Source organism: Myodes glareolus, chromosome 25, assembly GCF_982192425.1.
Source record: "Myodes glareolus chromosome 25, mMyoGla1.1, whole genome shotgun sequence".
Taxonomy (NCBI): Eukaryota; Metazoa; Chordata; class Mammalia; order Rodentia; family Cricetidae; genus Myodes; species Myodes glareolus.
The window spans coordinates 44,002,579-44,028,987 of NC_142050.1; the positions used below are offsets into that span (position 1 = coordinate 44,002,579).

At 39.8% G+C, this 26,409-nt stretch overlaps 1 protein-coding gene across 1 annotated transcript in view; it reads left to right on the top strand.

Annotated features, from left to right (window-relative positions):
• Cntnap2 (contactin associated protein 2) overlaps window positions 1-26,409 on the top strand; it is a 2,060,022-nt gene that overhangs the window by 1,260,427 nt on the left and 773,186 nt on the right. The window contains exon 12 of the mRNA XM_085683653.2: window positions 12,533-12,652. Coding sequence (XP_085539779.1) covers window positions 12,533-12,652 — 120 coding nt within the window. The remainder of the gene's footprint in view (window positions 1-12,532; window positions 12,653-26,409) is intronic.

Here is a 26,409-nt window from a genome sequence, read left to right on the forward strand (position 1 = left end):
TCTTCCAATTAGCCCTAAAAGCTCAGTGACCTCCCAAACAAGGCTATCAACTGATGATCAAGCATTGAAACACTTGAGCCGGTGGGAGATATTTCACGCTCAAAGCTTAACAATTGTGGTTGAAAGAACAAGGCGTGCTCCTACGGGATGACCATGTTCTGCTCTGTAGAACCTACGGTTAAACTACCTAGGGCCAAGAGGCTTTGTAAGGGGCTTTCTCAAGCCTTCCCTTAGTTATTTGAATAGGACTTATGCTATCACAGGGCTCCTGACAGCTGGAGGAAGGGTGAGACAGTAAAGGTGAGAATTGGCATGAGGCGGCACAAGAGTGATCCCAAAAGGAGACAATGACTGAGAAGACGGGGACAGGACTGGTAGTCACGTGACCTATCGCTATGACAAAATACCTGACAGGAAGCACATTTAAGGGAGAAAGTATTTGCTGGAGCTCCCAGTTGGAGATTGCAGTCTATCCTGGAAATCTGAATTAGTGGCAGCAACTCGTACTGTGTCTAGAGTCAGAAAAGAGAGGGATGAATGTCTGTGAGCAACTCCTTCCTCCTTTTTCTATAGTCTAGGGTCCTACCCTAAGGTAAGGTGCCACCTGCATTGAAGTGGATCTTCCCACTTTAATTAACCTAATCCAGACAGTGACACGCATATGAGCCTATGGGGTGCATACCTAGAGGCTACGGTAATCTAGACAATTACTCACAGGTATGCCTGAGGCTGTCCCCAAGGTGATTCCGGATCTTGTTAGGATGACAATCAGTGTTAATCATCATAGAAATGTAACATGAGGGCTGGCTTGTTGGGGTTTCTGTCCCGCCCAGTACCCCACAACCGGCAATTCCCAAAGAAAATAACACGGAGTCTACATTAGGTTATAAACTGATTGGCCCATTAGCTCAGGCATCTTGTTAACCCTTGTAACTTATATTAACCCATTATTATTATCTATGGTAGCCATATGGCTTGGTACCTTTTTCAGCTGTCAGCTTCCATGTTGCCTCTTTAGTGGTCTGCGCAGGAGTGGCGAGGGAGCTTCCTGCTTCCCAGAATATTCCTGTTCTCATCGCCCCGCCTCTACTTCCTGTCTGGTTGACCCACCTATACTTCCTGCCTGGCCAATCAGCGTTTTATTAAAATACATGATTGACAGAATACAGACAATTCTCCCGCACCATAGAAATATGCACTACAGAGTGTTCCCAGCCTCTGGAAACTGGTAAAAACAAGACCGGAGCTCCCCGGAATCCTCAAAAGAGTCCCTGCCAGTATCCTGAATGTGGCCTAATGAAACCCCCTGGAATCCCTTTGCAGTCCTGTGACCAAGGGCACATGATTATTATTAGCTGCACTATTATCTCTAGCATTTAAGATAATAAATAAGTGTAGCATCAAGTCAGTAAGAGGCCATCTGTTACATCAGCTATTGCAAACTAATGAGCAATCTCTCCATCCTTGTCCACTACAAGCAACACGGTGTTACAGAAAGCTATCTGTAGCAGCCATTGGTCTACGAACATGAATACAGTACTTAGGACTTGTCTCTCCCAGGTTTCCCCCTTGCTGTGAAATTCCATCTGAGGTACTTAATAATCGTTTTTCTGAACAACGGAGATTTATTTATGAATATATAGAATAATATGAGGCCTATTATTTGGCCCTTGGAGTTCCAACAGAGAAAAATGACTTCCCCGATAGATCGATAGACCTGATGAGTCTATTTGTTTTACCATCAGCCCCATTACCTTCCTGCTCCGCAGCGGCCTACTTGCAGCATTGATTATTGTTGATGCCTCGGCTGCTGCTTTCTGGGCAGTGGCCGCTTCCTTCGCCCCATGCTTTGTTGTCTCCTGCAGTTTGATGGGCAAAAACCATCCGACCCAGCTGGGACTGGAGCTGGCACAGAACTCACAGGCTGAGACTTGCCACCTAAAAGTTTTTATTTGCGTATTCCTGGCATAACCCAACTATGCACCATGCTCTTTAGTTTATGAAGGCTGTGGTTTCATTTCACCCCACATTAAGGATGCATTACTGTCTTTCTTTATACTTGGGAATAATTAAAGATTAAAGAGAGGCTCCAGCAGAAAATTACAGAAAGATGTGAATGAAAATGTCTTAATTACTTATGGAGATTATAAAATTAATGAAAAGTTTACTACATCACAGCTGTTGGGCATTTTATCTCAGTGTCGTGAATCCAGATGCCCATTTTTAAAGTTGTAAATGAAAAAAAAAGATAACAGATGCATGGGGACTGGAGAGATGGCTCAGTGGGTGATGTGGCTGCTGCACACCATGAGGGCTTGAGTTCAGATCCCATGACCCAGGTAAAAGATGAGATATAAGAGGTTCGACAGGCCTGTAGTCCCAGTGCTGGGGCATGAAGATCCCTGGTGCTTGGGGAAACTTGGTCTAACTGAACTGACTAACTCCAGTTTCAGTGAGAGACTCTGGCAAATAACAAACAAACAAGGGTAGAGAGTGATAGAGGAAGACATTTGATATCAATGTCTGGCCTCCTAATGCACATGTAAGGGCACATGTCCATCCCCACACATGCGCAGATAGGTGTACGGCACACCCACATCTGCATAAACTTACAGATACATACTACAAAATAATTTGGGAAATGCAGAAATGTTATAAAATCTCCTTTAATTTTGTTGTTCAAAAACAGCCAAAGTATTTCCTCCCAAACGTTTTTTAAGGGCATCATACAAGGCTTTTATTTGTCATGATATGATAAGTTTTATTTATAAATGTAAGGTTTCCCTCCCCACAAACCTACTGTATTTAAATTTTATCATATTGCCTGTCAACAACCTACATTGACTGTATTCAAGTATAAAGGAAAAACCAGACCATACTTTCTGAGTTCTGATTGTCTCAAGATTAGGCCAATGCTTCTCAGGATGTCCTCTGAAGACCTGTGGTGACAGCTCAATTGAAGCCTCTTACAACTGCAAATTCTCTGCCCAGACAGGCTCCTCACAGTGAGGTCAGAGGTCCCATTGCACTCAGCTCTCTGTAATTTTCACACATGCAAAAGTTTGCAAAGGTCTTGGCTTCTGCATGTGTTGATGAGCCAACAGCAGCCTGTTCTGTCCTGGGCTACAGATAAACAGAATAATTACTAGAATTGAATAAAATAAAATAAAAAAACCAGAAAGTCTTCTTGGTTACCAGAATTCCCCACATTCAAAGTCTTCAACATTTACTTCCCATATATTGTATATTGCTTGAACAAAGTTCTAAACCCATGGTTCAAATTTCTTTATAGTTATCTATAAATAGGAAAAATAGTTTTTCATACATGTAATCATATGCCGATTTTGTTTTTCTATTAACTTTTTCATATTATTTTTTTTTGAAAAAGAAAACAAACTATCTTTTTTTCATTTTACATACCAACCCTAGTTCCCACTCCCTCCTGTCCTCTCATTCCCTTTACCTCCCCCACACCTCACCCCCGCATCCACTCGTCAGAGAGGGTAAGGCACATGGCTTTTGGGGAAGGTCCAAGGCCTTTCCCATCATATCTAGGCTGAAGTATCCATCCAAGGAGAATGGGTTACCAAAAAGTCAGAACAAGCAATAAAGATAAATCCTGGTGACATTGCCAGTGTCTGTCCCAGTCATACAAATGTTACTTATATTTAGAGTGTCTAGTTTGGTCCTCTGCTGGTTCATTTTCCTCTCTGGCTGGAGTTGGTGAGCTCCCATTAGCTCAGGTAAACTGTTTCAGTGAGTGTCCCCATCATGGTCTTAACCTCTTTGCTCATATTCTTACTCCTCCCACTCTTCAACTGGACTTTGGGAGCTCAGCCCAGTGCTCCACTGTGGACCTCTGCCTCTGTTTCCATCAGGTGCTGGATGAAGGGTCTATGGTGAAATTTAAGATATTCATCAATCTGACATAAGGGCAAGGCCAGTTCAGGCACCCTCTCCACTATTGCTTAGGCTCTTAGCTGGGGTCATCCTTATGGATTCTTGGAAATTTCTCTAGTGCCAAATTTCTTTCTAGTCCCGTAATGGCTCCCTCAATCAAAATATCTCTTCCCTTGCTCTCCATCTCTGTCCTTCCTCTATCTCAACTATCCCATTCCCTCAAGTCCTTTCCCACCTCCCCTCCTTCCTTTCTCTTGCCCTTCTGCCCTCATTTCTCCCACCACCACCATGCTCCCAATTTTGTCAGAAAATCTTATATATTCCCCTTCCCAGAGGGATCTATATATGTTTTTCTTAGGGTTCACCTTGTTATGTAGCTTCTCTAAGGTAGTGGGCTAGAGGTGTATTATCCTTTGTTTTACAGCTAGTATCCACTTATGAGTGAGTACAGACCATGTTCACCTTTCTGAGTCCAGGTTACCTCACTAAAAATGATTTATTTATTTATTTATTTATTGACTTATTTATAAAAATTTTCACTTTCTCCACTCCTCCCAATACCCTCCCACGTCCCCCATGCCCTTTCCCCCTCCCTTTCCAGTCCTAAGAGCAGTCAGGGTTTCCTGCCCTGTGGGAAGTCCAAGGTCCTTCCTTCTCCCTCTAGGTCTAGCAAGGTGTGCATCCAAAAAGACTAGGCTCCCGTAAGGGCAGTCCATGAAGTACAATCAAAACTCAGTGCCATTGTTCTTGGCTTCTCAGTCAGCCCTCATTGTCAGCCACATTCAGAGAGTCCAGTTTGATCACACTCATAAGCAGATTCTAGACATAAACAAAGGACATCGAGTCTATAGTTCATGATCCTAGAGAAGCTAAATAAGAAGGTGAACCCAAAGAAAAACATATATTTATCCTCTGGGATATTGGAATTTGACAAGATCATCAGGCAAAAGTTGGGAGCAGGGGTTGGGGGTGGGCTTGGGGGAAGGAGAGATGGGGAGAGAGAAGGGAGAAGGGGAGGATTGGGGAGAGCTTGAGGGAATGGGATAATTGAGAAGGAGGAAGTGTGGATATGGGAGCAGAGAAGAAGTTATCCTAACCAAGGGAGCCATTTTAGGGTTGGCAAGAGTCTTGACTCTAGAGGGGTTCCCAGGTGTCCATGGGGATTTCCCCAACTAATTCCATGGGAAGCAGAGGAGAGGGTCCCTGAACTGGCCTTATCCTATAGCCACACTGATGAATATCTTGTATATCACCATAGAACCTTCATCCGGCGATGGATGGAGATAGAGACAGAGACCCACACTGGAGCACTGGACTGAGCTCCCAAGGTCCAAATGAGCAGCAGAAGGAGGGAGAACATGAGCAAGGAAGTCAGGACCACGAGGGGTGCGTCCACCCACAGAGACAATGGGACTGATCTAATGAGAGTTCACCAAGGCCAGCTGGACTGAGACTGATGGAGCATGTAATCAAACTAAAAATGTTTTTTTCTAGTTCTGTTGACAGGGTTTTCTGTCCTACCTGGTTCTACAGCCATTCAGTCCCAAAGAAACACACAGAGGCCTACATTAATTATAAACTGATTTTCCTGTAACTCAGGCTTCTTATTAACTCTTACATCCTACATTAACCCATAATTCTTGTCTGTGTTAGCCATGTGACTTGGTAACTTTTATTAGCGAGACATTCTCATATTGCTTCCTCTGTGCCTGGGGTGACAACTGCAGACTGAGTCTTTTATCTTCCCAGAAATCTCCTGTTCTCATTGCCCTGCTTCTACTTCCTGCCTGGTCACCTTGCATTTATTTCCTGCCTGGTTACTGGCCAATCAGTGTTTTATTAAAGCAATACAAATGACAGGATACAAGATCATTGTTCCACAGCATAATTCTGTCCATTTGCATGCAAATTTCAAGATTTTTTTTTCCTGCTGAGTAGTACTCCATTGTGTATATGTACCACATTTTCCTTATTCATTTTTTTTTTGTTTAGTGGCATCTAGGTTGTTTCCAAGTTCTGATCATTACAAATAATGTTACTATGCACATAGTTGAACAAATGTCTTTCTAGTATGATTGAGCATCATTTGGGTATATACCCAAGAGTAGTATTGCTGGGTGCTGAGGTAGCTTGATTCCAAATTTTCTGAGAAACTGCCATACTGATTTCCAAAGTGATTGTACAAATTTGCATTCCCACCAGCAATGGAGGAGTGCTTTCTTTACTCTGCATCCTTTCCAACATAAACTATCACTGATGTTTTTGATCTTAGCCATTCTGACAGGTGTAAGATGGTATCTCAGAGTCATTTTGATTTGTGTTTCCTGGATGGTTAAGGATTTTGAACATTTACTTAGGTGTCTTTTGGCCATTTGAGATTCTTCTGTTGAAAATTCCCTGTTTAAATCTGTACCCCGATTGTATAATTAGATTATTTGGAATTTTGATGTCTAGTTTCTTGAGTTCTTTATATATTTTGGAGATCAGTCCTCTGTCTGATGTGGGGTTAGTGAAGATCTTTCTCCATTCAGACATTTTTGTCTTATTGACTGTGTTTTTTGCTTTACAGAAGCTTCTCAGTTTCAGAAGGTCCATTTATTTATTGTTGCTCTCAGTGTCTGTGCTACTGGGGTTTTACTTAGGAAGCAGTCTCCTGTGTTCATGCATTGAAGGCTACTTCCTATTTTCTCTTCTATGAAGTTCAGTGTGATCAGATTTATATTGAGGTCCTTAATCCATTTGGACTTGAGATTTGTGCATGGAGATAGACAAGGATCTATTTTCATTCTTCTACATGTTGACATGCAGTTATTCCAGCACCATTTGTTTAAAATGCTGTTATTTTTCCAATGTAAAATTTGAGCTTCTTTGTCAAAATTCAGGTGTTCATAGGTTTGTGGATTAATATCTGAGTCTTCAATTTTATTCCATTGATCAACCTGTCATTTTTTATGGGAATACCAAGCTGTTTTCATTACTGCAGCTCTATAACAGAGCTTGATGTCAGGGATGGTGATGCCTCTGGAAGTTCCTTTATTGTACAGGATTGTTTTGGCTATGCTGGGTGTTTTATTTCTCCATATGAAGTTGAGTATTGTTATTTCAAGGTCTGTGAAGGATTGTGTTGTGATTTTGGTGGGAATTGCATTGAATCTATAGATTGCTTTTGGTAGGATTGCCATTTTTATTATGTTGATCCTACCTATCCAAGAACATGGGAGATCTTTCCATTTTCTAGTCTCTTCTTCAATTTCTTTCTTCAAAGACTTAAAGTTCTTGTTAAATATGTCTTTCACTTCTCTGTAGTGTTACCCCAAGATATTTTATGTTATTTGTGGCTATTGTAAATGGTGATGTTTCTCTGATTTCTTTCTCAGCTCTTTTGCCATTTGTATATAGGAAGACTACTGATTTTTTTTTGGATTGATCTTGTATCCTACTATATTACTGAAAGTATTTATCTGTCTTAGGATTTTCCTGGTAGAGTTTTTTGGGTCACTTATGTATGTTCTCATACCATCTGCAAATAGTGAAAGTTTGACTTCTTCGTTTCTATCCTTTCTGAGGATAGGAGGGTTTGGGAGTGGAGTGGGACTTTTAGCTTACAGGGTCCTATCAATGGGGTGTGTGTTTTGGAGCAGCTTTCTTCCAGGAAGCTTTGCCTGGTAGCTGGCTAGAGAAGCTGAGGCAGGTGGAGGGCCTAGAGAGTGGGGTGCCCCACTGGGTGGGTGGTCACTCACCTCTTGGTTCTCTCTGTGTAGTTATAGCCTGTGTTTCAGAGTTCCCCCAAAGTTGTGGAGGATAGGAAGGTTTGTGGGCAGAGTGGGACTTGTAGCTTTCAAGGTACGGTGGATGGAATTGGGGGGTCATACTGATGTTTTAGTAATCATGTACTTCTGATAAGCCGCCTAACACTCCAGTATCAAATGAAATTAGAGCAAGGAATTAGTAAATTTTAAGTTCAGTTTCTTCTTTTTTTTTTCTTTTTAGCTTTTTTCTTTCCAGTAAATTATAGATATGGAATAGAAGAAATAACATTTTCCAATCACACCTGTAGCTAAATGGTTTTCTTTGTGTTGCTTAATCCTGCTGGACCGGTTTCTCTCCCATCTGTTGCTCCCTACAGCTGCTTATGAAATAATCACTGAGAAGCTAATATTAAATATAATTGCTTGCCCGATGGCTCAGGCTATTACTTGCTAGCTCTCTTATAAATTAGCCAGTTTCTACAGATCTGTGTATTGCCACACGGCCATGGCATTACCTCAGTTCTGTCATCATTCTCCTTAGGCTGATGCTGGCATCTCTCTTCTGCAACAGCTGGCTCACATTCCTCTTGACCCTGCCATTCTTCACCTGTATATCTGTTTGGATTTCTCCCTACCTATATTCTGTCTTGTCATAGACCAAAGCAGCTTTAATTATCAATCAGTGGAAGCAACGTATACTCATAGGAAACAGAAGGACATCCAATCTTACACGCCGTTTCAGGAAAGGCATTTTCCTAAAAAGGCATCTTAAAGAAGCTGATAAATTTCTGAGTCACCTGCATGTGGGAATTAGTGTTCTGGGGTATTACAAAAATGCACATGTTCAGTTGGGAGACCCTCCTTAAGAAGGAAGAGTTTGAGTGGCAGACAGGAAACAATCTCTAGTTTAATGATATATATTGAGCTTGTGGTACTATCCATTAAAAGTTTGCCATGTATCAGGCACTATGTTAAATGGCAGATGGGGATTATTTTTTCCAGCCTTTATAAGACCACTATAACATATCTCTTCAGTTAACATGGATAAATGAAGTTAGCTAATCCTTCCCACAGCATTCTTTCTCTCTCTCTCTCTCTCTCTCTCTCTCTCTCTCTCTCTCTCTCTCTCTCTCTCCTGCCCTCCCATATGTGTGTGCTTATATAATGTTTATCTAAGTATTTTTAACTTCAGATCTGTATTTCTTACTATTTCTTCCCAAGCTGAGAATTCAACTCTAGACACTGTAGACATTATTTAGCTTGAGAAACACACTTGTGGATATTACACATGAAGTCAACCCCAGAAAAGCTTTGCATGGGCCGCTGGAAGCTGTGTAAAGAGTCCGCTGGATCAGAGTCCAGGGTTGACATCGGTGAGTTGCTAAAGCGAAGGAAGACCTATTGCAATTATAGCAATTGACATTTTCATAGGAGATGGCCTGTCATGTGATATGATATAAATTGATGAAACATATCTTATATGCTTTAAATTTTAATTTATTCTTTGCTGGTTTCATATATGTAGATGAGGTATTCTAGTCATACTGACACTCCTGCCTCGGTGATCTTCTTCCCCCTGCCATGGAGACATCCCCGTCTCACCTAATCTCCAGCATACTTTGTTGTTGGTTTTTTTTTTTTTTTTGGTTTTGGCTTTTGTGTGTGTTTGCTCTGGGACTGACTATGTTTAACTAAGTAAGTTTACCTCTGTCTGCTTTGGCATGGATGTGGAGTAACTCACCAGTGACCACACCGCTGAGGACAATGATTCCATCTCTCCCCACAAGTTTTAACTGACATGAGCCCCTCCCCTCTCTGTGAGTGGATGTTTATGGGCTTGGTCTCGTGAAAGCTCAATGAAGCCAGTTGCCACTGCCGTGAGTTTACAAGTGCCAAGGCTATGTCTGGCCCATAAAGACAGGGTATTATGGTCTTCATCCCTATTTTCTTACATTCTTATATTGGATCATCTGTTCTTTCTACTGCAATATTTCCTGAGCTTTGGAGGGGCTGATGCAGGTATTCTATTTAAACCTGAATACTGTTTAAGGAACACTGTAAGTTTTTCCAAACAACTTAACCAGTCATGGTTTCTCCATTAATGACCATTCATTGCAAACAGAAGGCTCTTTGATAAAGGCTGAAACAGGACTAGTCTATCAGACAAACAAAAATATTAGGCAGTTTGACATCATACCCATTTAGCGAAACAAATCTAGTAGATTTTCTCCTAAGGCATACTGCCTACCTAGCCATTGCCTTTGACTGGTCTATAATACGGTACTGTATCTTTCTTAAAGACCTCAGATATACTCAGAAAGAAGATGTTAATCCCCATAACATGTGTGCCAATACTGTGCCAGTGGCCACATATTGTCTGGAAACTTGGTATTACAGTGTGCAAGGTCCAAAGTCGGGAAGGACCATTGCTAGCTTTCCAGCCCTTCCCTCTGTGCACAAACTTCCATACTATGAAAGCTAGACAGTATGGAGGAAGCTTCCAGATTAGCTCCAGCATGACCCCTCTGTTTTATCCAACCAAGGAAAGTACAACACACCTTTCCATTTTTTAGCAAACTTCATACATGTACACAGAGCTATCTCTGTCATATCTCCGACTCACTCCATACCTTCAGCTCACTCGGTCCACCATGTATTAGTCACTTTTTATCGCTGTGATAAAATACCATGACCAAAAGCAATTAAAGGGAGGGTTTACTTGTGGTTCTAGAGTGTTATATGTTCATAATAATGAAAACTTCTTGGTGACAGGAAAAGGAAGCTGAGAAGTCAAATTTCAACAGTAAACAGGAAGCAGAGTGAGCAAGGGGGAAGCATAGTCATAAATAGACAGCCGCTATGCTTCCCAGCATAATGTCTTCACAAGAACAAGCCAGAAAATATCCTACATGGACGGGCATATCTCCAGGCCCCACCAGCTCCTATTGGTGTGGGTCATTTCTGAGTCAGAGAGAACCATTTCTTATTAAGGACAAGGTCACTGGAAGGTTTTCCATGCTCCAGCGAGTGTCCCAAATCCCATGCATATTTGGACAACTCTAACTGGATTTAGTAGGTTACAAAAATAATTGATGAAGTTGAAAGAAATATTGGAGAAAACATGGAGGGAGTTAGTTGGAGTGAATCAAACATAGATGCAATAATCCATTGTATACATGTGTGAATTTTTCAAAAGTAAGGATTTTATTTTAAATTTTAACCTGGAGAGATTCTGTCACTAGCCAGGTGTCTAGTTTGTCTTCAGAGATTGTGATTTTCGTTCACCCTTCAACGGCACTCATTCCTACTCACTTCTGTTCAGTTGGCCTCCACGTTGTCTTGACCTCGGAACTGCTGCACTCAGTCCTGCCAACTTTATCACTGGCCACATTGCTTTAGTTCAACTGCCAGTCATCTTCTCGCCGGCCAGTAGCAGCAACAGCCTGATGGGCCCCTACAATCTACCCCTTACTACATGGAGTTCTCATTTTTAAGTCTATATCGAATTATAGCATCTTCCTGCTGGACATTTAGAAAACAATTTCCCTGGCCTTTTATTACGGCATTTTACTTAGCATGGCATCCACAATTAGAGAGAACATGTAGTTTACTGTGTAGACACTTAAGAGATTGAAAGTGGCTGTATTAATGGTTACCCTGGGGCAAAGATTAATGGGTTCCGCTTACTTTTCTAGCCACATCCTCCTTCAACAATACTTGAAGCATAAGCAATACCCACGTAATCAACAAACAAATCCTGCTCCAAAGGTCTTGAGTCTGGATTGTGTCCAGTTAGATCTGCATAGACAGATCTATGGTGTGACATGTGGCAGAGACTCTTTGCATTAACTCTTTTCAGAAGGAAGAAGGGAGGAGTCAATAGAGGAACTGTTGAAGCATTTGACTGAGAGTGGTAACATTGGTATAACCAAAGAGAGCTGAATATGTACCCTGCTTGGGTAGAGGGAGCCATGGGCAGATGAAGAGGGGCAGAAAAACTTGATAGAGGATAAAACAAGGGAGACCTGAGACGCCAATGCCCAAGCTCCTGATTTAACACACAGCAGGCCCTAGAAGCCCTGCACAAGAAAGTCTGTGCGGGTGAAATCCGTTTTCACCAACAATGCTTCCTTGTCCTGAGCTGGGATGATTCACATTTCTCACGAATGTCAGTGTGAAGCTGCTGGAGGAAAGAAAAACAACTTGACTTAATAGCTTCACAGCCAAGGAGATATGTAAATATCCATCTTGTACTTCTGAAAACAGGTGCAGCCTCTCAAAAAAAGAAAATGTGTCATAGATGTGAAAAGAAAAGGAAAACAATGGAAAAGAACCTATAATTTAATTATGCAAATGCAGGCTTTTTACGCAGACTAAATTTTGGTGTAGTTAAAGCACCTGTAACAAAGTTAGTCAGGAAACTGGCTTTCCTTATGCCCGAGACACAAGAAGATTATAAATTCCACACAAATTAAAGGAAATTTATATTAGGGATACAAAAATTGGGAAAGAAATTTTATCTTAGTTGATAGTTCAATTATTTACAATCTTTCAAAATAAAGTGCCTTATAGGAAGAAGATGATTGCTACAAATGAGTATGAATTAAAGGGCCATGTGTTCCAATAAAAACACACATTACGTGTGTTCTTTAATAGTTTACTGATTAGATCTACCTTTTCCCCGACTCATATAAGTAGCTTTTAGGGTCAGAAAGACTTATAAAGAAAGAGCTACGTCAGGAATTTAAGTTTGGAGAAAGAAAGTGTTCGTTCTAGAAAGAACTGTTTCACACAGCAGTCTGCCTGCGCTGGGCGTGTGAGGGGGGCTCTGAGCTGGGGAGCCGTTTGTTCTGTACTCTGCTCATGTGGATATTTCATTCCAGCCATCTACGAGCCCTCCTGTGAAGCATACAAACATCTTGGCCAGACGTCAAATTACTACTGGATAGATCCTGATGGCAGCGGACCTCTGGGGCCTCTGAAGGTTTATTGCAACATGACAGGTAACTGTGTCACGTTTATGTTTTATGAAGATGACTTTTCTGTATGCTGGGAATAATAGTCCCCTGAACTGTTTGTTGCCCTGCTGTTGTATTCTCACCACACCTCTGACAAGTTAAATCTTGCTGGGCCTGTTAAGCTAGAATATGCCATGAAAACTCTGATACAGTCACTTGAAAGTTTGCCTTTGGAATCTAGAGACATGGCCCAGCAGTTAAGAGCACTTGCTGCTCTTGCAGAGGACCTGGGTTCAGTTCCCAGCACCTACATCATAGTTTTCACCTATCTCTGATTCCAGTTCCAACAGATATGATAGACTCTTCTAATCTCCATAGGTATCAGGTACACACGTTGTATATATACACACACATGTAGGAAAACACTCATGCACATAAAATAAAATAAAAATAAATATTTTTAAAATTGTCTATCTTTGACTTAAACAATAGATAATTAATATTTTTAAGGAAAAATCAACATGTAAGGGAAAACCAAGAAAGTAAAATTGCAAAGTTTAACTTCACAGAAAAAGTGGAATGTGAAGTCACCTCACTTCGTGTCCTAGGCTGGGTAAATGTATCACTGCCCAGTCTTCCCCTGCTTATATTTGGGGAAGGCTTATGAGTCACTGCTGACCTTCCTCTGTTCTCCTCTACACAGAGAAGGGTATCCTCTGTGTATTCAGATCCCTTTCTGGCAATTGCGAAGATTACACACAGCTTTCGTGAAATTTGTTTAGGAAGAGATCCTGATTTTTCTTCAATTCCATATTAAATTTCAGGCCAGTGAAATGAGATTGTAGATTCTTGCAAACTCCCAGAGCAAGGTATACAATGCACAACTCTCTAAGATGGGAGAGAAATTTCTAACAGACATTGGCAGCAATATTATGCTCCAAAAATCCAGAAGGGACTTTGAGCCATTCACCATTACTGACTCCAAGAGATGACCAGCACTCAGTGTGAACTCCTGACACCTAGGGCACTACAGGATAATGACAATATAGTGAGCTACATAGTAGTGTGTTGATGGCTACATGTGGCTGCCCTAACAGTGTGTGGGATTGTGTTCTGGCCACATTATGCACCATCTATGTAATCATAGGCACCTTAACTAGCATTGCTAAACTCATTAAGCTTCCGTATTTTTATCTACCAAGTGAACTATTTGGTAGTGATAATATTGCTTACAACCATGATTATTGTACAGAAAAGTAATAGAATCCCCAGAAAAATTTTAATATACTGGGTTCACAAAAACCAATTGGGTAAGATATTCCTGTTTCTTGAAGTTCCAAGATAAGTAGTTTATTCATATTGATTTAAAGCACTCTAATTGAAATCTATTTGAGACCAATGATCCTTGGATCTGTGTTTCAGAGTCCTTTTTGGATTTCTATTTTTCTTTTCTTTCCAAACAAATGTCTTGTCTACATCTCTAAGGATTTCAAGGGGAAATACGTTTCTACCACTAAAACTTAAATCTGCAAACAGCACCATGGGCAGCGAGGACCCAGTGGGGAACTTTTTGCAGTATCATGAAGCAAGGCATGATACAGAATCGAAGGGATAATGGCAGGGCTGGACATGACCTCACTGCGGAAGCCCTGCAGAGAAGACCGTAGAAGGGAATTCGTGTTCCCTAAATTCCCTCCTACACCAAGATCTCTGGTGTGTACAAGAGAGGGATCAGCTTACAGGAACTTTTAATTACCAACTTGCCGATGTCCTCTGACCTTTTCTCGTTAAACTTCATTTTAATCTTACTAGACCTTAGCACAGTTTGTGAGAACTTTTTGTATATTGATCCTGATTTCTCCTAATCAGTTTGTGGCACAGTGAAGTTCAAATGACATTCTGGCTGAGATTGCAGTTCCTTTGGTTTCCATCTGCATTTAGGAAGGGAAATAGCAAAACAAAAGAATGATACTTATAACCCACATACATGAAATGAAGGACGGGTTTAATTTGGAAAAAGATGCTTTGCCGGGAACTGAAGCATGGTGTTCTTCAGAACTACAAATTCCACCTTATCCATATCTCCCTGATAGAGAATCATAAGGATAAACCCAAGAATTCTAATACAGCCGAGCAGTAAGAACAATACAACTTTCTGAACTTGACAGTTATGAACATAGATGTGTCCGAGACACTTGAAAAATCTTGACTTACAGGGTTTTTTGTTGTTGTTGTTGTTGTTGTTGTTTATTTGTTTGCTTTTGACACAAGGTTTCTCTGTAACTTTGGGACTAGCTCTTGTAGACTAGGCTGGCCTCAAACTCACAGAGATCCACCTGCCTCTGCTTCCCGAGTGCTGGGATTAAAGGTGTGTGCCACCACCACCCAGCTGACTTACAGGTTTTGAACATGCTGAACGACTCTAAAAAGGCCATTTAGCTCTTTGTCATTCATCGTCTGTTCTTGAAATACAATGTTCTATATGGTATTTAAACGGTATGCATCACCAAACATAATACCATGAAGGGTTGCTTGTGCTTTTCCATATCCAGGGACTGTCGAAAAGACAAGGTAGGGATGACAGGCTGAGCTAGCCTATAAAGTCTAGGTATATCACTTCATGCCTTGAGAAAAATGGTTCCTGCTACACCAACCTTAAGAAATAAAAGGAGATAAGGCACTAAAAAGGTGAGGAAAGAAAAGAGCCCCACAAATCAACGCCCCACGGCATGAAAGGACTTCAGGATGAAGAACTAAACTCCTAGTGGGTTAATGAGCTGGAGAAAAGAGCTAAGAGGTGGGGGACAAGCAGGGTCACAGCAAATAAGCAGGCAGGATTGTCTGGCATGTGTGATTGTGCGTGTGTGCCCACATATGAACACATATGTGTAACAGAGAAAAAGATGAGAGAAAAATCTCTGACCGTGTTGGGGGAGGGAAGTGGGGGGGTACCCTGTAGAGACTGAAATGGAGGTCAAGATTCTAGAGAACGATTTCCGTGTGGAGGGCTACGGAGTGATTTTTGAATCACGGTGAAGTACACACTGGATACCGTGCTGCAATGGAAGTGTGGCACAGAATACCTGCTAGGACTCTGGAAGTATGATGGCATAGGCGAAGGAATGGGCGATCTAAAGATGCCGCATAAATACATGGAGGAAACCATCACTTGAGCTACCTCCCTCAGAAGTTAGAGAGGGTCCTGAACGACAAAACCCTTCGAGTGCTGCGGAGCTGACGTGGAGGAGTGATGTTTTCAATAAATCGCTTCTCAAAGAACTCATCAGTCTGGTTTCCGTGGGATTTTATCCTCTAATCCATGTTGTATATCACCCTCTCTGAGACAGGGTCTCTTTGCCCTTGCCTTCGCCAGGCTGCCTGCCCTACGAGCGTCTAGAGAGGCACGCAGGGACTACAGGTGGCTGTGATGTTGGGCCCAGCTTTAATGGGTTCTAGGGATCTGAGTGCAGGTTGTCAGGATTGCACAAGCCTTTTACTCACTGAGCGGTCTCCCGCACAGTCTCCATACTAAGCTTCTTATTTCTTTTTTAATTTGAGAAAGAAGCATCTGTGCTCTGTGCTTGAGGTTTAGAGTCCAAAAAAAAAAAACCTCCTGCATTCTTCATACAAATGGCTTTGTAGTTTTATCAAAAAGCCATTAAGCTTGTTTACATAATTTGTGCTTTATAAAGCCCTGGGATTTAGCTGATCAAATTCTATTACGGTCTATAATGGTAAAAGCCGTTCATGTCTCTTTAATCTAATATTTATCGAGAGTTCCTTGCCCAAGTCCCCACGCACAGGCACTGGCAATATTATTTTCTTTGTCTTTACTGTGCTTCTCACGTATCTCCATGGTGCGATGTGTGCAGGGGGTGATGAGTCACTAGGTGACAGACGTAGGTCCTAGCGACAAATGTCTTGAACCTGTGCATGCCACCTCACCTCAGACCCCTTCCTTTTCTTCTTTCATGTGATACTCATCTTCTTAGCTGCTTGTGGTGTCACCAGCTCACCATGACTATTCTGTGTGATTGTCTGGCACAGGTGAGCTGGCTACAGTGTGCACATTCTGAGCAAACTGGAGAGCCAGGAGGCCAGTAGGGCTCCGATTTTCTCTGAGGATTAGAATTTTCTTAGAAGTTCTTTCAAGCTTCTGGGAGACTTCATTCTTTATAATTTTAAGGCCCATGATCCTGTTTTGTTTTGTTTTTTTTCATGCTTATTGGTCATGGGTTCCTCTGAGCCCAGCAGGAACTCTGATGTGCAAATCATCCACTAGCAAATAGCGGGTCAGGCTTAAACAGGACAGTTACTCCCTTGATTCACTACAAGAGCCAATTTTATCTGCAAAGTCTTCACCTGGGCTATGTCTAGTGACCAGTCTTTGGAATGTGTTGCGTCATATTTGGTGTCCCCACTCACCTTAGAAAAGAGGGCATCCTGCATGGAACATCCATCTGGTGCCTGTGCTCCCTAAGGCCTCAGAACTCTGGCTGCCAATGTCCCTCTTCATATTGTTCCTAATTCTAGAACATAGGATCCTTCCTGTGTGTAGAACACATGGCCATGATAAGTTTATGAAGTATTGCTATTTATTAATAGTTTTGAGGGGTTTTTAATCTTAACATATTCCTCAATAAAAGAAGTTTGATTATATATATAAAATAAAGATTAAAATTAACAGTTGCAAAGAAAAACAAGTAACATACTTGGAAATATAGGATAAGGATTTTTATATTTTATGCTTTCATATAGACAGATAGAAGGTGGGAAGAAAGAAAGAAGAAAAAGAAAGAAATATATTAAGGACAAATGAAATGTTAAACATTTTAGAACATCATACATAAGTCTTCTAGTCACTAAGATCACAAGGTAGCTAAACTTACAATCATTTTCTTGTTTTTAATTAAAAAATCTCAGAGTAAGTCCTAGGCCACATACATTGTCAGCTATGGGGACTGATAATTTAACCAGACTTATGTGCTTAGAAATAGACTGTAGTTAACATGTGTGTATGTATATTTATGTGTATGAATGCATGTGTGTGTGATTGTGTTTATGTGTGTGTGTGTGCATTAATATGTATATATGTGTATGTGTGTGTTTGAGTGTGCAAGCTCATATATATATATATATATATATATATGTATGTATGTATGTATTGTATAAACAATATTCACTTGGGATCTGTGTTACAATCTAGAACATGTTTTCTGAAATAAGCATTTCTTATCAGCATCTCATCAGCATCTCATCATCATCACCAAAGCTTCCTAACTCATTACCTATGGCTTAGATAATATGTTGACTATAAACTATTTATTTCTTAATTGTTCCACCGATGCCTTGGGGTTTTTAATCAGAGAACACATTTAAATGAAATCAACACAAGAACAATGAAGTAACTGTTACCGGTTTTAATTCATAATTAATCCAGAAGTATTTTCCCATGGGTAATTTTCAGAGGACATTCTAGGATAGCTCTTATACTCCCTGCCTTCAAATGTGCTCTCTGTTCCTAGCATAGGCCACCACCGTAGAATTTCCATGGACCATGTCTGGATTTATTCATTGAAGAATCTCCTGCCAAGTGTTTCTTAAGATGTTAGTCCAATTTTTAGGATAATTTAAACTTGATCCCTAATACCCGGTTGATTTTGAGTGAGTAGTCCTTAACCTGACTTGAACACTAGCTTGTTTGAAAATATAACAGGATCATTTTTATTTAATTTGATGGCAGCCTTTCCCTGGGAAAGACGTGAGGACACAAAATTCTGTTCTGTGTGAGGAGGGTTGTTACCCCTGAAAGTGGGGACTTCATGAGCTCTTAATCCCTTCATGGTCTTCTTAGTCAGTATTTCCATCTTTCCACCTCCCTTTCTGTGTGTGTGTGTGTGTGTGTGTGTGTGTGTGTGAGAGAGAGAGAGAGAGAGAGAGAGAGATATCCTGACTACAAGCCCTGCACACTGACTTCCATTTCATTCCCCTCGCTCTATTTTTTCAAAGGCACTTTCTTTCCATTTCTGGCTCCTAACCTAGTTTACCTCCTCTCTAGTTAACCTATGCGTAGACTCACTCCGCTCTGTCTTCCCTCGGCCACATCGTCTCCTCTCTGTCGACCTCTCATGAGCTGTCTTTGTTATAAACCTTTGTAATCACTCAGCAACCCCTGCCTCTCACGTTCAGCTCTTTCAGTTCCTCACAATCAGTATAAATCTTTGAATTCAATTCTCTTCATACAGCTTCAATTGAAAATCTGGGAAGCAACTCACTGATCAAACACAGCCGGGAAGGACTCTTACTCTGACTGATTACCACTCTCATGGAGCACTTTCTTTCGGATTCTCGCTTAGTCTATACATGGCTTCTACCTGCCAGGTTTTCTTTGAAATCTCTTCCTCATTGTGTGTCAGTCACGGTGATAGGTTAATACTACAAAAGTTCTTACATGGTTTTAAAACTTGAAGTCAAGAAAGATAGAGGAAAACCCTGAAATGAACTGTGAGACCCACATCACAGGCCAGATGACGTAAAAACAAGGTCAGTCGGCTTTGGAGTCTATGGGAGCCTCCAAAATGGAACCGAGATGGAAACTAAACTGTACTGGAATATTTCTACACAACATGGCCACAAAATACGTTAACTATATACCTTTTTGTGAGGTTTCTCTATTCAAAAATCTGAGGGTGACCTCCCATTATATATGGCCAGAGATGACTGTTTCATTTCCTCTGATGTTTGGAGCCTTTATCTCTTGTCCGGTCCACAGTAATCAAATGTTCACTGGAGTGTATTAAATAGGAAAAATAACTCTGGGAAATGTAATTAGAGCCCCATTCATTCTTTCGTTATCTAAAAAATCCAAACTCTTTAGGAGTAAAGTCATACTTTTAAATTGGACAATTCTTTTTCTCCCTGCTAACCAGCAAGGATGACTTGGGTTCTTTTCTTGTTTGTTATTTTGATATTTATTTTTATTGTATATAATTTTGTATTAGGCTTAGAACACTCTTATTTAAACAAAAGGGACAGGTGCTGTAAGAATTTCTACCACCCATAACCTTTAAGTTACTCGCCCACTTGGGTGTGGCTTCTTATACTATAAATGCTGATGTGAAGTACCCCTCTGTCCTCCTTTCTGGCTGCGGGATTCAGTGGCTGTTCCCTGTTCAAGCAAAAGATTATGACCTGTGAGTCTACCCCTAAATAAATAACCCATTTATTATACTCAATTCTGAGCTAGTGTGGGATTTCTTTTGAGCGTCCGTCATCAATTGTGAATTACTTTTTAAGTAACTTACAAACTTACGTGGCATATGAATTGATTAACTACATTATCAATGTTTTACCACCTGTCTGTCCAGAAAACAATACCAACATAAAGCACTAAGTTTGGAAATCATATCTAAAAAATGGTACATGGATCTCCCATGTTGCTCAACAATGTTAAGGCACAACAGATATACCTCCTGGAAGTAGTAATCAATGATGTTTTTAGTTTTTATTAATAACGCCACTTGGAGACATTTTTGATTGAAACTGTGCAACTTGTCTCAGTTTAATTGTGTGACTTGTCTAGTCTGGACAAGTTCCCTGTCTATTTCCCCTTGCTGCTTTCTTCAATTGCTTGTCCTTATTGTGATAGGCTATTACTTTCTTCAATTGCATGTCCTTATGGTTATAGTATATTAGTTTTCCTCTTGCAGTGAAAATACATGCCTGAAATAGTGTCCGGGTGGAAACACTTATTTTTGATCACAGTTCCCAAGGACACAATCCACCATGCGGAGAAGAAGTGGCAGATGAAATGACTTGGTCCATGATGTTAGGAGCTTGGGATGTGACTTGTTTATATTTTAGTAGATCAGGAAGTAGAGACCTTTGACTGATAGCGCAGATGAGTTAACACCTTCAAAGCCTTGTGGTCCAATTTCACCAGCCATGCCCCCTACTTTAAAGGTACCATAGCCTCTAAAAATATCCCTGCCTGTGAGGGACCACGTGCTCAAATGCGTGAGTCTGTGCACAAAGTATCTCACATTCGAAGTATAATTTCACAAAGCCTTCTTCCAGTGTTCTCCATGGGAGGGAGGGAGAGCTGATAGGACTCTAACATAGTAATCTGATCTATTTCCTCCCCTAGTGATATTTCCATTTCAAGAAATGATAAAAAGTAATGAAAACATAGAGATAGTACTTCACGACAAAGCACCAGCTGTTCCTCCAATCTCCTCCATCCACAGTCCTATTTCCTACATACACATAAAATAATGGTTCCTGTGTCTCCCCCAAGGAAAACTTTTCATCAGTGAACTGGAAAACCCACCATTTCTATTGTTCTTTGACTGTTTTACTCCAGCATCTACTTGTTAACAACTCTTTTATCCTTTCCTCCCTAATTATTCTGCACCATATACAACTGCTGGGGAGAAACAAGATCAGAGGACAATTCCAGCATGAATATGTCATAGAAACAAACTATAAAAGAGCACAGCGCCATGCTCCTCCCTACGGAAAGGAAAATGCCTGTGGGCAGCTTTGGTTCCATGGCCTCTCCTCCACTCAAATTCTCTGCTCCCTTTGAAAATTTCTAGGTTGTGCTTATTAAAATATTTAGTATTCCCAATGCAATATTCATTTCTAGTATTTTGAAAACCTGATCTTTGTTCCTATTGATATTTCCAAACACAAAACTCTGATTTTCTGCATAGTAGCCAAATATTTCCTACATTGTAGAAAACTTGCGTTCTAGATGTGCATAATTAAGGGTGGACAAGAGCCACTTAGCCAGACTCAGCTGAGCCTCTGTGGACGCTGTGAATTGCTTACCTATATAATTACCATTTTGTTTGTGATTATTTCAAGCTTACATGTTATTTTTGATTGTTGCTAGCATTTAAAGGAGGACAATAGCTAGCTACTTAAAGAACAGTAACAGAGAACTTAAAGTTGGAGATTTGTTATTAAAATTACTGACATTTTCTCTGTACCATTGCAAGCTCTGGGTAGAAACTCCTGAGGTAGAGGCTTCTGAGGGTACCATCATGACCCCACAGAGCATTATTAAAATCACCATTGTAAGGCCATTAAAGGGCATTGGTCACTCTGCCTTCAGCTCTGCAGGCATGGCCTACACTTCACTGATTACCAGTTTATGGTGGAGCCAGTAAAGAAAGGAAGGAAACAGCATTCAGAACCATGTCAGCACACCAAGGCTTTCTTCCCATGTCCTTACATAAGACTGTGTTAACAGATTAAATCTATTTTTAAAATCCCTGATTATACTCTTGTTTTAAAAGAGATTAATTTTCTGTAGCATAGTGGGAGATAATTTAATGCATAAAAATTCCTGAAACACAAAAAATTAGAGAAGTTATATAAGTGTGTCAAAATCAACTTTCCCCTAGGAAAATTATAAAAGAAGTAATTCACTTAAGTACTTTAAAACTACACATCAAAAAATTATTATTGGGACTGGAGAGATTGCTCGGTGGTTAGCAGCTCTGACTGCTCTACCAGAGGACCCTGGTTTGATTCCCAGCCCCACATGGCAACTCACAGCCATCTGTAACTTCAGTCCCAAGGGCTCTGATGACATTTTCTGAGAGCCACATTCATTGCACACGCATGTACCATGGACAAACATGTTGGCAACTCTCCATGCACAAAATAAAAATGAAATAAAAAAATGTTGCCTTTGAAAGAACTGTAACACTTCCACCACTTGATTTTCTTTAGCTTTGAAGTCAAACCCAACCTTGAATCAAAGTCAGCCATCTTGTCATAGTTTCTCATTGCTATTATTTAATAATACTATGTATTTTCATAGGGAAAATTAAATTCATAGATATTCTTAAAAATCAACTTACTTTGACCTAATCTTTAATTCGATACTGAAACTTCCTAACACATTATCAAATCCTAAACTGATCTGGCTCCATATATTTTCACTATGAAGTTGGATGCGCTGAGATTGGTGCATGTATGCTTATAGCTGCAATGTCTTTTGATACATTGGCCACCTGATCAGCATAAAGATGACTTTTTAAGGTCTTCTGATAACTTTCAGTTTGAGGTGTATTTTATTGAGTATTATAATAGAAACTCCTATTTGATTCCTGGTTCCATTTCTTCCCTTCAAAGTCTCTGTCTTTGATGGTGAAATATGTTTCCTGAAGCCAGAAAATTATAGGTCCTGTTTTTTTGTTCAATCTTCTAGTCTATATTTTTATTGGTATATTAAGACCATTGATGTTCAAAGTTATTATTGAAAGATGTTTATTAAGTTCTGTTATTTTGTTGGTTCATGAAGTTTATTTTCTTACTCTTCATTTGTTTAATCATTTACCTAAATTATTATTTTTCCCTGTCACTTCTTGAATGTATTTATTCCTTCCTTCAGTCCTACATGTTCCTTCTAGTATCCTCTGTAGGAATAACTTGATAGTCATAAATTCCTTTAACACACTTTTAAGTTTGAAAGTTTTTCTTTTTCTTTTGATTGTGACTAATAATTTTGTTAGGTATGGTAGCTTAAACTGACATCTGTAAATTTTCAGAACATTTAGGGCATCAAGAGAGTCTTTCTGGCTTTTAAAGTATGCATGAGAAATTATCTGTTGATGATGAAGCTGCCTACCTTATTACTTGGTCTTTCTCTTTGGACGCTTTCAAAAGTTATCTTTGTTCTAGACATTTCGTGTTTTGATTATGATGCAGTCAGGGAGTTTTATTTCTGGTTCGACCTATTTGATGTTTTTTATGACTCTTACAATTTAGTATTTATTTTTTCTTTAGGTTTGGGAGATTTTCTTATATGATCTTATTGAAAAGACTTTCTCCATCTTTGACCTGGGCTGCTTCTCATTTGTCTGTAGCTATGACTCTGTGGGTTTTTTGGTTTGTTTGTTTGTTTTGTTTTGTTTTGTTTTGTTAGGTTTTTTTGTAGTACTCCTTAGTCATTTTGTTCCATTGAGTGATTCAAGTCTTGTGTCTCATTTTTCAGGCTCTGGTATTTGCTCTTCCACTTGACCCATCCTGTCGGGGAGTGGGCTTTCCATTAAACTTTTTATTTAGCTTCCTGAAACTTTCAAGTTTCGTTTCACTTTCAGTTTTCTTCCAAAATTCTACCTATTTGTTAAATGCTTTAACATCTTGAAGTGGTTTTCTTATTCAGCTGTTTGTGTTTTCCTGGTTCTCATTATTGCATTTTTCATATCTTCTTTCAGTTCCTTGATCATGTTTATAATTTCTATACAGAGATCATCCTTTGTTTCTTTTCTCAGGAAGCATTACTTTGGGAGAGCTAAGTTTTTGAGGGGACATTGTCTCTGTCATGTTTGTGTCTTTGCAATGGACTTAAGCATCTGGGGTTAGATTGCTGTTGGTGTCTCACTTCTGTAGGGTTGGCATTCAGAGCACTGCTGTTACTTCAACTTGACAGATTTTGGACCACATGAACGGTCAATCTTGTGATCACTTTGTGGCTAAAGTGCAAATGGGTTATCAGAAATGATTCTAGATCATCTCTGGTAGGTGCAGCCTTGCAGCACATGAACAAACCTTCCATAGAGTTTGCAGGTTTCCATTGCAGATTCTCAGAAGGCTGTGGGATGTGGGAGGATGGCTCAGACCTGCAGAAAGCCCCAGGTGGCAGAGACTACGGTCACAGAAGAAGTGGGTGCTGTTGGGGGTCTGTGGTTTCCTGGTGGTCAAGGCAGGATGGTGAAAAATGTGTCTCACATATAATTTTCATTGTTAAAGAGTTCCTTTCCTTTATTTCTCTCTATTTTTAATGAATTACTAGCACCATTATCAAGCAAAATGACAAGCATGATATTTTGAGATTCTATCAGACAGGCAAGAGAGATCGAGTTGTTTCCTGCATATACAAAATGCCCACTTATCCCCCAGGTGATTTTTAAAGTTTCAACATGCTTGCTTAAGCTTATGTAATTGTAAGCTTATTAGCTTAACTACAATTATAAGTGAACATTATATTCTGGGCACTGGGGACATATGTATTATGCATAAGATCTGACTGTATGACACTTATACTGTTATAAAAATGTACAAAATTATTCTAAATAATTTAGAATTATTCAATACCAGTGTCAAAATGGGACCTGGAACCATTAAAAGGAGAAAAAATATCAGCATAAATGATTGTCCCTTGTCTAACCTTCAACCAGAAATCCCCAAACATCAGTAGCTTACTGTTTTCACTGAACTTCAAAACTTCAAACACCTATTTAACTTTTAAATGAATTTCATTGTTTAAATTGTATGTTTTATACAAAAATTCTCCTTATTAGTAGCCACACTATTCAAAAGATTTAGTACACTTAATAAATAATTTTCCTAACATATTGTTCAAACATCAGATTATATGATATAATAATATCAAATGATATTTACCAAAGCAACAGTAATATACACGTTGAGAAAATATGGCTCACACAAGCTGTATTCTCAATTTAATATTTTTTCATGAACTATCAATTTGTTACTAGTACAGTTCATACATCTTCAAAATCAAATGGCTTATCTTAATTCAAAGAAGTCTGTAGCAGGGAACTTCATTTGAAAACACAAATGCAATTTGGTAGTAAATTATTAACCTGGATCCTAATGCCTTCTTTGCCAATAGTTTATTCATGCTGAGTGAAGTGTTTTTCATTCGCTCCATCTGTCCTTCAGGCTCTCTTCTTCTTTTATCCTTTCAACTAGAACTGACTTAATTTTATTTAATCGGCAATTACTATGTTTTATATCTTTGTCCCCAAAGAATAGAATCCCAAGACATTCTAACGTGACCCCCATCCCTGACTCTACATGTCCTACCTGCAGCCCTGCCTTGTTTTACCCATTCATCTGCCTCAGCCCTACTGAACCTATATTGGTGATAGTGAGCACTGGGCTTACCAAATGTTGAGAAAAAAGAGATTAATTACAGTTTGCAGATGAAAATTTAGAAGCTTCTGTTTTTGACAGTCGTAGGTACAAATATGAAATATATTTAAATTAGATTGCACATATTTATAGAATCACTCCCCCCAAATAAGACTTTGAATGATCCCTAAAAATATTTCATGTCACTGACTATACTTCTATCAGCCTGCCAAAATAGTTTTGATTATGTCACAAGGACTATGTCATATCTTCCTTTCAACCCTCATTTTAAATATAAGCAACAACAATGAGAGTGCCCAACCTGGCATTTAGGCAACACTATATATATAGATAGATAGATAGATAGATAGATAGATAGATAGATAGATAGATAGATAGATAGATACTATGCTTTATGAAAGCAACTTAATGCAATATGGATGATATTGACAATAATCCTTTTTTCATATGTAAGACAGCTAACTCATGGGTTTAAAACTAGCCTGATATGAAAAATAAAGTGTGAAAATGGGATCCAGCTAGTGTGAGTCTACAGACCTCGTTGTCGTCACTTCATTGTAACTTTATTCTCCACATTGCACCAGAGCTATCGGATGCTGGGTGGATGTGTGAGACACAATTCATGGCTTTAGTAGGCTTCCAGTCAAGTCCAAACAACAGCAGTAGAAGCATGTATGTTCCAGATGTAGGTTTGAGTAACTTTTGGCTGTTTTTGAAATCCAAAACAGCTTTCAGGAAGACAGACTGAGGCTCACTAGAGTCCATGTTTACTGGGCCACACAGGTAACTCCAGGCAAGGCGGTGTACATTGCTTCCAGCCACAGTGGAGTCTTGGGAAGAGAAAATAGACTAAATAAGTTTGACATTGTCTACCCTTCTGGAAATAA